This window comes from Aotus nancymaae, unplaced genomic scaffold (assembly GCF_030222135.1).
Source record: "Aotus nancymaae isolate 86718 unplaced genomic scaffold, 86718_ANA_hifiasm-v0.15.2.pri h1tg000031l, whole genome shotgun sequence".
Lineage (NCBI taxonomy): Eukaryota > Metazoa > Chordata > Mammalia > Primates > Aotidae > Aotus > Aotus nancymaae.
This window is the reverse complement of record NW_026988444.1, coordinates 3,115,401-3,128,865: the sequence shown is the minus strand read 5'-3', so window position 1 is coordinate 3,128,865 and position 13,465 is coordinate 3,115,401. Positions and strand designations below refer to the sequence as shown.

The 13,465-nt window shown below is 53.6% G+C and overlaps 1 protein-coding gene and 1 non-coding gene across 2 annotated transcripts in view; both read right to left on the bottom strand.

Annotated features, from left to right (window-relative positions):
* RAMP1 (receptor activity modifying protein 1) overlaps positions 1-11,810 on the bottom strand; it is a 48,310-nt gene extending 36,500 nt beyond the window's left edge. Inside the window, exon 1 of the mRNA XM_012434105.3 lies at positions 11,706-11,810. Coding sequence (XP_012289528.2) covers positions 11,706-11,757 — 52 coding nt within the window. The 5' untranslated portion in view covers positions 11,758-11,810. The remainder of the gene's footprint in view (positions 1-11,705) is intronic.
* LOC135277405 (small nucleolar RNA SNORD55/SNORD39) lies at positions 2,756-2,834 on the bottom strand. Its single transcript, XR_010345007.1, has one exon. It is a non-coding gene; the product is annotated as a small nucleolar RNA SNORD55/SNORD39 (small nucleolar RNA).
* Positions 11,811-13,465: the final 1,655 nt, after the last annotated feature.

Here is a 13,465-nt window from a genome sequence, read left to right as displayed (position 1 = left end):
AACCAATGTGGCAGGGACAGAGGGGCTCAGACAGGTTAAGTAACCTGCTAGAGTCACACAGCCCGGGAGTGGTAGAGCCAGGATGCAATCCCTGGCACGCTCATCTCAGAACACTCCGGAGGCACGGTGAGGTCAGTGACCTCTTGCAGAGACCCCAAAGCGGCCCCAAAGGCTGTGAGTGACCCATGTCTGTGGAGGCCTTGAGACCTTCGGCCAGGAGCCCCGGCTGCAGGTGGGCTTCCTCAGGGTGTCTGCCTCTTTCAGGCTGCCCAGGAGTAGCTTTGGGGGCTCTCACTGGGCACACGTGAGTCCCACGACCTGGACAGTCCACCCCACGCTAATGTCCAACAGCACAGGGGCCCTGGGAGAGCAGCTGTGTGGCCATCGTCACCGTCACTGAGTGGACGACTCCTGCAATGGGGCATCATGGACTGCAGAGGACATTAGGTGCCCCCGGCAGCACCAGGCAGGCTGGGAACAGGCTGCTGAGTCATCCTGTTCACGCCGTCATCCCAGCCTATCATCCCAGTCCCCTCCCCATGCCAGGTCCTCCTTGGCTGAGGGGCTGGCATCATTCATCTGAGTGCAGGCTCGATCCACACTCAATCCTGAGCCCCGACTAAGAACCACTGATGTCCTTCAGGCACAGACGATATCATCGCAGGGGGGGCGGAAAGATGGTCATGACTCCAATAGACAATTCTCAGCATCCTTCCTTTCAAAAAAGCCTATTTTTTCTTTTCTAAAACACACCTTTACTGAAGTATAATTTATATACCACAAATTCAGCCATCTTACACAGACAGTTCAATGATTTTTAGTAAATTCAGTAATTGTACAGCCATCACCATAGCCAGTGGTTTTCTTTATTCTTTTGGGACAGTGTCCCACTCTGCCGCCCAGGATGGCGTGCACGGGTGCTCTCTTGGCTCACTGCAGTTTTGACTTCCTGGGCTTAAAGAAGTCTATTTTTGCTTACATTTTATAACATATAGCGTAGTGCCGCAGGGGTCTAATTTATAAATAAATCCTGCAGGAGCATCTCCAGATTGTTTTACTGGCAGGGGCAGGACCAAGAGAGTTGGGGACGACTGTTCCAGCGGCTGAAAGTGCCCAGAGCCCAGGGGAGTTATGGGAGAGCGGGGGGGCGCGTGGCAGAGGAACCCGGAGCTCCCCAGCCCATAGTAATCTGCTCCTGCCTCCTTGATGTCTGGCTGTCCTGAACAGGGTCCCTTCAGTTGCCATGATCCACCCTGGTGGGTGGCGATGCCTCTGTCCCCGATGAGCTCCCAGTGTCTCCCTGCATGGCCTGGTCCATCTCAGGCATGTGAGTGTCCCAGTGAGGTGTCAACCACGGCCTGGCATTTCCTGTGTGGCCAGGATGTCCCCCCGTGCCTCCTTCCAGGTCAAACTTGACGTCCTCTAGAGTGAAAGCACTCAGCTTTCTGAGCTTCCCCTGTCCCTGCCCCTGCTCCATCTAAAGTCCTGTCTCTCTAGGAGTCAGCTGTCTGGAGCCCCCAAGATGCTTTCCTTCCCCTGGCAAGACCCTCTTATTCCAACTTCTCAAGCCCAGGCTGAGAAACTCCCCGTCATCTGCTGACACCTCTGAGTAGTCAGTGCAGGGGCGGCTGTGAGAAGGGAAAGGTCCTGGGGGCCAGGGCTGGGCTGTTCCCCTCCCACCCACACAGCTCCTTAGCCTGCCAAAGACCCCGCCAAAGCCTCCACCAAGTAGATTCTCCACCTGTCACCTGATGTTGGTCCTCAAAGACAGCAAAGCACTGACTCCAGCCCACTGTCCCCTCTCTTGGGCTCAGAGCCTCTACTCCCACGAAGCGCCTGCTTTGTGCTGGATGGGGTGCTGTGCACAGTTCTTTGTCCCTCTCTTACGTCTGTGTTGCCCACTTTTACCGGGAATGCCTAGGCCCTTCCAAGTCCTCACTCGGATAACTGTGGCAGCCTCCAGCATCACCTCCAACCTCAGTCACCTGGTGACAGACCCCCGACTGCACACAGCACCCCCCCATCCTCCTCCTCAGCCTTGGTCCTGCCCACGATGGCCACTCAGTAAAATTCTACCCATTGCCAGCAGGCACTCTTCATTTCTGAAGTTGACAAGCCAAGAAATCCTCATGTTCTTTTAAGTCATAAAATAAAACACAAGTTGAACTAGAAACAAACTGTCTACCTTCCAAATTACCAAAGAACAAGGAAAATACAGACCTGGAGAAAAGATAGGAAGCCTGTGAGCATTAAAAAACAGGAAATGGAAAATGAGATGTCAGCTGAGCTCCAAGCATACTTCTTAAAGCAGAAAGGCGGTGAGCAGCATCAGAGCGCCGTGTGGGCCAGGCCCAGCTACCGCCCCACCCAGGCCTGGAGAGTCCTCAGGCCGGGACATGGGTGCTCCCACACCACCCCCATCCCGCAGACGGGAGCTGCAGGGGTCGGGAAGCGGCCTGCCCAGGGTCATCAGGCCCTCAGGGCAGGCGCCAGGATTGAGTAAACAACATTAACGTGTCCCTAAATCCACAAGAAAACCGGCTGCTAAGCCAGGTCAAAGAGCAAAGTGACACAGGGGAACATCCAAAGGTGGGTGGCGGGACACGAGTCAGACAAAAGGCTAAACCACGAGAAACCACATGTCCCCGAAAGCTGCACCGGTGAAGTAATGAATGGCTCCTCAAGCCTGTTAGAATGCCTACACTCAAAAACAAAATAACAAGCCTTGGCAAGGCTGTGGAGGCGCCTTTTCTTCCCCGGCTCAGCTCTTCAAGGCTGGCTTCCCCACCGTGTGCTGGGGAGCCTGCGGCGTGGCAGTGGCGGCCTCTCACGGATGCTGAGAACTAGGCACTGCTGGTGGGAATGCACAGTGGCGTAGCCACCAGGGGACACGCTGTGGCGGCTTCTCAAAACGTTGAACACAGAACTGCACGATGACCCAGCAATCCCACTTCTGGGTATATGCCCAGAGGAACTGAAAGTAGGGTCTCAGAGATATCTGTGCACCCACGTTCACAGCAGCCCGGTTCACAACAGCCCAGAGGTGGAAGCAACCCACGTGTTCACGGATGAATGGATAAACAAAACGTGGTCTACTCATAACAGTGGAATATTATGCAGCCTTCAAAAGGAAGGACATTCTTACTCAACTACAACATGGAAGAACCTTAAGGACATCAGGCTAAGTGAAATCAGTGAGTCACAAAAGAGCAAATGCTGTATGATTCCACTTCTTCAGTTCCTGGAGAAGTCAGATTCACAGACAGAGAGTAAAACTGTGGGTCCCAGGGGCTTGGGCACCTGGTAAATCAGGGGGGTTTAGCGTTTAACTGGGACAAAGTTTCAGTTTTGCCAAATGAAAAAAGTTCCAGAGATGGATGGTGGTGATGGGTATACAGCAATGTGAATTAATGGCACAGAAACTGCACACTTAAAATAGGTAAGATGGTAAATTTTATGTTGTGTATACTTTACTGCAATTAAAATTTAAGAAGCAATGACTGGGACAGAGGTTATGCTATAAGAAGTCACCATGGGCCAGGTGTGGTGGCTTACATCTGTAATTCCAGCACTTTGGGAGGCTGAGGTGGGTGGATCATGAGGTCAGGAGTTTGAGACTAGCCTGGCCAGCATGGTGAGACCCCCATCTCTACTAAAAATACAAAAAATTAGCCAGGTGTGGTGGTGCATGCCTATAATCCCAGCTACTTGGGAGGTTGAGTCAGGAGAATCACTTGAACCCAGGAGGTGGAGGTTGCAGTGAGCCAAGATTGTGCCACTGAATTCTAGCCTGGGCGACAGAACGAGACTCTGTCTCAAAAAGCAAAAAAAAAAAGTCACCTTTGAGTCACATATGGAATTCCCCATCCTCTCCCCTGCACAGAACACACAGCAACGCACACCCAGGGAAAGCAGAACCACAAAAGCAGTGCAGGTTTTCACATGACGTGCACACATGGGGAACACCAAGATAAGGATACAGAGGCCCTAACTATTAATTTAATATGATGACTAGGATGGATACATAAAAACGCCACACTCCTCCCACAGGCTTATGGGCCATTTACAAAAGGAAAAATTTGCAAGACCACGAAGGAACCCACAATGCACACTAAGTGGTGGGTGTGGTTCCTGCTCTGTCCCTGACCACAGTGCAATTAAACTAGCAACCAGGATCCGGAGCCCCTGAGATTTGTAAAACTTGCTTCCAAACAATTCATGTGCTAAAGAGGAAGTAGAAACCACAAAAGCAGAGAATCCAGAAAACATCCACAATGAGCACACAGCAGAGGGAAGCTCAGGGGCTGCAGCCAGGCGGCCACGCAGGGGCCTGATGACGTTCCGTTCCTATGCCAGAAAGAACAAAAGCAAATGCGCTAGGCATTCCAGAAAGCGTACAGTAAGTAAACTCAAGAACTGTTGTTTTTTTGTGGTGGGGGAATCAGCAGGGAAGAGACTAATAACAGAGATTAACCACTGTTCATTCCGATCAAGAAATAACATGAAAATACAAATTCACAAAATTGCACTGAAAAGGACAAATGTTCACAGATACAGAGGGAATTAGAAAAATAACCGTCCACACAATGGTATGTTGGATAAAATGAACAACTTCAGAGGAAAATGTAAAACATCATCATTGCTGTAAGACACAGAAAACCCCAGCCAGGTGCAGTGGCTCACACCCGTAATCACAGCACTTTGGGAGGCCGAGGCAGGCAGATCACCTAAGGTCAGGAGTTCGAGACCAGCCTGGCCAACATGCTAAAACCCTATCTCTACTAAAAATACAAAAAACAGCTGGGCGTGGTGGCTCATGCCTGTAATCCCAGCTACTTGAGAAACTGAGGCAGGAGAATCACTTGAACTCAGGAGGTGGAGGTTGTGGTGAGCTGAGATTGCACCACTGCACTACAGCCTGGCAAAAGAGGGAGACTCAGTCTCAAAGAAAAAAAGAAAAAAAGAATACAGTATATATACATGTAACATACAAAATATGGGTGAATTGACTGATGTTATCGGTAAGGCTTCTGCTCAATAGTAGGCTATTAGTAGTTAAGCTTTGGGGGAGTCAAGAGCTACACTCGGGTTTCTCACCACGTAGAGGGTGGGCGCCCCACCTCGCGTTGTTCAAGGGTCACCTATATTCCCATCACCAGCAGCAAAGGAAGGCAGCTGCTGTCACTCCCCTAGTCAGTAAGACCGGAGAACAAAACAGGGAAAATTGGTAAGAGGTGGCAGGATCACCCTAGGTGACGGGTGACCTTAGGACCTGCTTGAAGTTAAGCAGGAGGCAAAAAACCTAAAAACAGAAACAGGCACAGGGTGACAACAGTCACAAAACAAACACACAGAAGAGGAGCTGCCTCCTAGCCCAGCAATGACCAGGTAGGAAAGAAACTGGGGAAAATAACCCACTCGAAGTAGCAGCCAAAAAGCACGGGATTCCTAGACACTGAGCCATCGGCAGGAGAGTGGAAATCCCTGTGGAAGGACCTGGATGCAGCCGTGGGGGTGGAGGAGCAGATGGCTGTTTCTTGAACAGTGGTCTTGATGTAATCCTCCCTGATCGGTTAATACATTCAGTGCAATTGCCATGAATATCCCTCAAATATGTAGCCATTGATAAAAGTTGCTAGGAAATGAGGGTAAATTCCAGATGCATCAAAGGCTTGCGTATTGAAAACCATCAGGCACTGGAGGAAACCTACGCACGCAGGCTCTCTGGTTTCACTTCCTAAGAGCGGCTTTCGCTGCTGCCTCTTCCACAAGGCACCTTGCATCTGCCTCCCCTCCCCACCAGCCACATCAAGGTGCCTAGTGGTACCTGGGGCCCATTTCCTTCTCTGTCCTCCCTGGCTGTCCTCTCTGGCCCCTTACCAGGAGCCTGGGCCCGTCTCCACCCACTCACACCAGCCACCCCTCCAAGCAAGGATTTGACATTGTCCAGACCCTGCTGCTACCAGAAACCCCTCTCTGGGCCACACCTCTTTCTGAGCCATAGATTTGCACAGACTCCTGCCTATGTACCATCGCCCCTCAGAATCCAAGGGGAATGCCGAACCCCATGTGGATCATGAGGATGGGGCTGCCAGATGCAGCAAATGACAGGATGCCTTGCTAAATCTGCATCTCAGAGAAACCACGGTTTTGATGTATGTCCGTGATACTGCACGAGGCATGCTTTTACCAAAACTCCTTGTTTATCCGAAACTCCAGTTTGCCTGGGGCGCCCACGTTTCCTGGCAGCCCTGGCTGTGACGCCATCTCCCCTCCCCTTCCCCCTTCTCCCCTTCCCTGTCCTGCCCTCCCTGCTCCCCCAGGTGCCCTGTCAGGTGCTGTTCTTCATTTCTCTGTGCTGCCTCACTCCTGCATCCCGGCCCAGGGACTGGGGTCCATCACTTTCACCTCTGGGACTCCCTGGAACCCTCCCACTCCTACCCTTGCCTGGCCTCCTGTCCATGCTGGGGGCCACAGCTGAGGGCTCCTTTAAACCACACCTTCCATCCTGTCACCCCCTTTAATGTCCTTCAAGATTTTCCCACTGCCCTAGGAATGAGTCCTGAATCCTTAGAGGATGGGTCCTTCCTCCAGCACCAGCTTCGGCTCAAAGCCCTCTTTCCCACCATGCTTCAGTCAAAAAGGCTTCCAGGAGCTTCCAAACAGCAGGCCCTCTGTGCAACCGTCCTTGGCCTCTGGACTGCACTGCCCCCCCTCCTCAGGGCTCTGCTCCTGGTCTCCTGTTTATTTCCTGCTGCATTTAAGTGGCACCACATGTCTACATGGTTCACTTGGAGCAGGGCTGTTCCGCCTTGGCACTGTGGACATTTGGTGTGGGACCATCCTCTGGGGTGGGCTCCCTGGGCTGTGTAGGACACCACCGTAGCAGGCTGCTCTGCACCCCAGCCTCAGCCCCTCCGAGTCCTGACCCTGTGTGTCCCGAGTGTGTGAGGTGGCAGATGGGTGTTTCCGGGAGAAATGGCGCAGCCCTTTCCTGGCACCCCCTCACCCGTCCACTCCCCCTGCTCCTCTCTCACAGCTATCTCCTCCAGAGGTGAGAAAATCCCTGCAGAGAGCCAACCTGAGTGTCAGTCACTAAGTGTCTGTTGAAGGGCAGCACCTTCTAGGCCTCTTCCCCTCCTGGCTTGGGGCTTTGCTGTGTGGCGCCCTGAAATGCTTTGATAATTGGCCAGGGAACCCACAGTAGGAGGTCTTATGATGCAAACTCTCGTCTGGTTGGGCAAACCACTGACTTGTCTCCTCCCAGGTGGTGTCAGGCTCAAGACAGTCCTTCCTGAGCCTCCTGTGGGGTACCCTGCCCCCCAGAGTGGGCTGGCCCGGGCTATGGTCCAGGTCACTGTGCCTCCTTCAGCTAATTCAGGAGCTGCTCCCCCAGAGACAAGGCGTGGGGACCTGAACATGGCATGTGTGGGGGTGACACTAACATAGTCTGAGGGTCTGCTGGGAACACAGAGGAGGACCCACTGTCCCTGGGGTGGTGGGTGGGGTGGGGGCTCTAGGAGGCTGGGCAGTTGTCCCTGTGACGGGGGAGGTGGTGCTAACCCTGGTGGAGGGCAGAGCGGATTGCCCGGGCGTGGGGTTTTGGGGTTCTGGTCCCTGGTTCCAGAGAATCTACCGTGTTTCTGCACGTGGGAAGGAGCGAAGCACTCTTGGAGCACAGTGAAGAGTCACTGCAAGAGCTGAGGACGCAGAGTCAGGCTGGCTGCGACCCAGGCCTGCAGCCCCGCACCCCTGCCATGTCTGGCTGGTGTGTTCCTGTGGACCCTGCTCCAACAAAGCCACCCAGATCCCTTTATTTAAAAGATGATTAAAGTAATGCCTTTTGAATGCCCCAGAAATTACCTAAATAAACCATCTTAGGAAAAAAATCTTTTTCCTGAACACAATAACGTCATTCGGCGAAGTGAGTACGGTTTTGTTTAGGCTGGGACCCTCCTATGGCAGCCGTGTGGATGCACCCTCCTCACCAAGGAGAGACGGGTCCTCCAGGAATATCACCTACCTAGGGGTCCCCCGTTCCAGAGCAGAAAGGGCTGGGGATGAGGACATCCCTCCGGGGCTTCATGTGTCTGCGTGTGTCGTGGGTCGGCGTGGGTACCACAGCCTGGGAACTGGGCAGCGCCTGGCAGCACCATCTCTGCATCTTCATTTGCACCAAGAAACTGATGGGCAGGGCCAGTGGGTGCACGGTCCAGCAAGTGCTAGAGCCACTGGGGCCACTGCAGCCCGGCCTCCCCTGTCCCCTTCCCAGCTCCCACTGTCGTCCTGGCCGCAGTGCCTCCTCCTCAGGAGGCCTTCCTGGGTCCCCAGTGGAGAAGGAGGCTCTTGGGCAGGATTCCCACAGCCCCCCAGGTACGCCATTCTGGGAGACCCCTGAGCCTGCTGTCTACCAGCTACCGTCCCTGCAAGGGACAGACACCCAGCTCAATCATCATGGGTCACATGATGGAAATGTGTACCCCAAGGGCTCAATGTAGGGCCTCAAAAGGCGTCGGGAGTGCTCTGTGTCACGGACAGGTGCTCCCCCGTGCCCGTGGCTCAAGGGTGGACCGCGGCAGCCCCACTCAGATCCAGCCTGGAGGACGTCTTTCCTCACAGCTCCAGCAGAACACCGACTGTAGCCCACGGCCAGTCTCCTCCCTGGGACCATCTGGATAGCCAGGCCTGGCTCAGGGCCCACTGAGGGGCCAGCCCACCACACCACAAGGACCATCAGGAAAGAGAGGTTCTAGGCCTCAGTTGGGGCCCGAGGGGCTTCACTCTCTGGACTCAGCATTTCCACAGGAATTCACTCTACACATGGCACCCGCATCACACACTCAGCCAGACGCCAGTTTTAACTGATGAAAAACTATGAAATGAGTACATTCTGGGGAAAAAGTCAGGACAGACGTTTCTAACTAGCCTTAAGAATCCACCTACATTTCCCGGAGCTGAATTGACCATTTCCACTGTGGATATAAATGTTTCTCAACAGCCCTGGCCTCGGACTGGCAATACGCACACTGACAGGCATGCGCCTGTGAAAGGAAGACAAAAATCCAGACGTTTCTTCCTGCAGCTGAACACACAGAGAGGGTAAACAAACACACTGAGTTGATTAGCAAATGAGAATCCTTCAGACCGGGACTCTGGCATGAGAACTGTATCCAGATTTACAACTGCATGGCAACCTGAAGCAGTCACATAGCATTTCCTATGGTGTCCCCGTCATTTCCAATTCTACTTCTATTTATATAAAGTCATATATTTCAATTAATGTTGCAGCCATTTAAAAAAAAAAAAACCCTAGCTTCCACATGACAGCCAAGGAAGGCAAGCGTTTCCCAGGACAGATGACCGAGTTCCTGTGTGACAGCACCAGCCGGCACTCCCTGAGTGGAGATGCACTCGAAACCAGGGCTGCAATGCATTCTTCTTTCCCGATTAACAAACAGCTTTTTGGTGTCTATACACAAACCTTTAAAAATGCACGTGGTTATGTTAGAGTCTCCAGCAAACAGAACAGTGCATAGGATGCTCAGAGGGAAAAGAACTACATATGGATCCTAAGTTTTGTTTTTTTTTTTGAGACAGAGTTTTCACTCTTATCACCCAGGCTGGAGTGCAGTGGCATGACCTCAGCTCACTGCCACCTCTGCCCTCCCGAGTTCAAGCAATTCTCCTGCCTCAGTCTCCTGAGTAGCTGGGATTACAGGTGTCCACCACCCCACACCTGGCTAATTTTTTTTTATTTTTAGTAGAGTCAGGTTTTGCCATGTAGGCCAGGCTGGTCTTGAACTCCTGACCTCAGGTGATCCACCCACCTCGGCCTCACAAAGTGCTGGGATTACAGGTGTGAGCCATCATGGCTGGGCGAGTTGTGAGAATCTCAATAACTACCTAAGACAAATAGCTTGATTGTAAAATTGTCACAGATAAGTTCTTAAACCTGCAAACTAGCGTCCTTAAAAAAAAAAAAATTCCACATTGCCATTCTGGGTAGCAGAATCTTCATCACCAAGGAGATCTGGCCAGCGCTAGAGCCTGGGAAGGAAACAGCCTGTGCTCAGTAATTCTACTCATCACAGCTGGGCTCCAAATGACATTAATTTACTGATAACCTCATAAAGTTGTGTTTGTTCTTTCAAGATATAACATTAGCCAGGCCACTCAAAATAATGTTAAAATTACAGGACTTTGGACTTTCGGCAGAACATGAATAGTTTTCTTGGTAAACAAGGAAGGTCTGTATATAGGATCGTGACATAGCGTTTTATTTACACAAGCTTTACAGGGTGCAGCCTCTGGACACTAGTAAAGAACATTTATTTATTTGATTATTTATGTGAAAAATATTCCACAGCCCAGCTCTCTGCCTTGCTAACAAAGAAATGTTTGTCTCTCAGGAAACGAAAACAGCGAAGGTCATGTCAAGCCAAATGGATCCGAACACAAGAGGAGGGAAGACTACGCTAAGATTTTGCTGTCCACATAACTTCAGCCAAAACACTCAAGTGGCAAGATTCGCTTTCAGATAATATTATGTTGGCCTCGGAGGATTCCATGCAGATCTGCCACTCCTTGGAGAGGTTAACAAATACGGACCAGAAATCCATGGCTCCCAAGAAGCTGGGGCCCCCTCTCCTCGCCGGGCCACGAACTGCTCCCCCAGCTACAGAAACAGCGCTGGCGGTCACTGCTTGCCCAGTGCCAGGCCAGGGGGACTTGTGCGGCAGGTGCCTCTGACCATCACTGTTTCTGGGGAAAGACCACATATACCAGAAACAACTGCTCTGGCCTTCCCAGGGGCACTGGGTTTTCTCCCACGCCAGTAATCTATTATTCAGTTTCCGTTAAAAGGTAGCTAAATACACGGAAAGCAATAACCAAAGCCGTATAGAAGGGGCTTGAGTCAGCAGGTTAGGAGCGCACTGCAGATGGGGGAAGCGAGCAGGACCGTTCCTTGATGAGTGTGTGGCCAGTTCCTGTGGCCACTGGGTAGTTGATAATCTCCACTCCTCCCTCAGGTGGAAAGCCCAGCACGTTCCACCACTTCACCAAGGGTCCCGTCCTCTAAATTTCTATTAGCCAAAAGTGCCAAGTCAACAAACAAATCAAAAGAAAAAAGAAAAAAAAAAAAAAAAAGCGACGGAAATGCCCCGAAAAGGGAGGGCCTTATTTCTGCAAAAGACATCATTAGCAAACAAGCGACTGCTGCTGCCTGCGAGAGATCTGTGTTGACTAATCTCCATAAGAAAGGTCTGTGGTTCCGATTCCCGAACACCGAGTCCTCTGCGAGGCGCCTGCCTGCAGGTTTTGCCACGCGGGACGGCCTAGGGAGGGGAGCCTGCGCTGGCGGTCACCGCGGCGCACAGCCTGGGAAACCGAGGTGCGGGGCTGGGGAACCCCGCGTGCTGTTTTTCCTCCCAGAAACAAGTTGTCCGGTGCGCGCGGCTGACTCGCCCCACGCCTTTCAGAACGCCGGCTCCCCGACGTCCCCAAAGCCGTCCCTTCCGCGGCGAGAGGCGCAACCCCGGTCCGCACCCTCTGATTCCCTGGTGCCCTGGGGCCTCCCGCCTGGAACCGGGGCTGCCCACGTTCAAGGGCAGCGGACCGCTGCGCCCGCCCTCCCCTCCCCTCGCCTAGAGGACGCCGGCGGGCCGAGGGAAGGGAGCTCGACCCGGACCCCCGACCCTACTCACCCAGGAGCAGCCAGAGGCAGCGCCGCGGGAGGCGGCACAGGGCCCGGGCCATGGTGCGCAGCGGAACCGAGCCGAGTCCACCCACCACGCGCCCTGCCGAAGACTGAGCCCGCCGTGGCGCTCGCCCGGAGGAGACGTGCCGGGGGCGGGGGCGGGGGCGGGAACGGGAGGGGTGGGAGGCGGCGGCCGCGCGGCCCGGCCCACTGTGGCTCCCCAGGTGGGTGCCAGGGCCGGGGGCGCCCAGGGCCGGGAAAACCTTGCAGGGGAGCCGCGCAGGCGTCTCCGGGGGGACGGTACACTTGGACTTCGAGTGAGGCCTTCTGAAATGTTCTCCAAGAAAATAAACACTTTTTAAACTAGGGAGGGTCTCCTAGGCGACTCCGAGAGAGCGGCACCTTGGTCTCCACCTGGGCATCTTCCCCTCCTCCTCCTCCGAGGTTCTCCTGCCTGGGGTTTGCTTTGCAAAAAGGCTGAGATCTCCCCGCCGCATCTACCTCTCCTCCCAGGTGCAGGCGCTGGGGAGCGTTGGCGTCAAACCCACCCCGAGGCTCCTGGGGAAGACCCGTAATAACCCAAAATGGCGCACACGTCCCAGGCCGTGGAATACTGCTCCAGATCTGCAGGATGAGTGGGTGAGCAGAGGCGGGGACAGCACGGCAGGTGCACAGAGGCCGGGGGCTGGAGGGAACAGGGCTCTTTGGGGGGATTGAGATGGCCTGGGGGGTCTCCCTGTTGATGGGTAGCGAGCTCCTGGCAGGAGGCTTGTGAGGGCCTGGGCAGAGAGTCCTTAGAAACGAGGTTTGCTTTGGGGGCGGTCACTGTGGCAGCTGCATGGAGAACTGATGGGGGATCTTGGGTGCATTCCTTTATCTAAAGCGGTGAGAGGAGGGCGCCCTGGAGATCGGCTGGGAAAGCCTGGGGAGGAGCAAGTTCTGGAAGGCACAGGCCTGACCTGGGCTCTAAGGGCATTACTAGTGGCTGGATTTCACCTTACAGTGGTTCCTTCTTGCAGTATCCTGTTCTGAGAACTCTTAGCAATAGTAAATTTATACTCGTGCTAAGGAATGCACCAGTGCCTTTGGAGGGGCAGGAATGACCACCCTAGGGTTGCAGCCACAGCTGTCTGTCTTGTGGAAGTTGCAGTCACACAGCACTGCTGAGTGACCAACAGTTCCTCAGTAGTCTGTGGCTGAGACGCTGCTGCCATCTGCTGTAAGCTCAGAGAAGGGGAGACAGTTGACAGGGAGGCCATAGGCTGGGAGGGCACTCGGTGCCAGCATGCCTACCACCTGCACGGGGCCCCAAGTGTTCTGAGAGTGAGGGGTCTGGGTGAGAGGGTGGGGGAGGGCACACTTTCTCTTGACTTGATTAGCCCCTCTTCTTGAACCCTAGGAGATACACCCCATTAGGTGGCCTGGTCTCCCCACTTTCTTCATTTAACAGACATTTGTGTCCCTACATGCAAGACAGTGTTACATCAAGCCCTGCCCTTCAATTGGTGAATCTAGGGGGTAACCTTTAAAACTCTCAATAGCATAAGTGACACAATACGGGAGCCATAGGGAACAAGGGACACTTGCATAAGCTGCCGTGCAAGTAAGAAAGCAAAGGCCTTTGGACACAATGCAGCCCAGGCAGTCCTGAGGGCTGGGTGGAGAGAATGCACAAGGAAGTGCAGGCCAAGCCCGGGCCTGGCAGCCAGAGGCCATGCAGGTAAGAGCAGCACAGCTCGTGGGGAAGGGTGGGTGCCAGCACTGCCC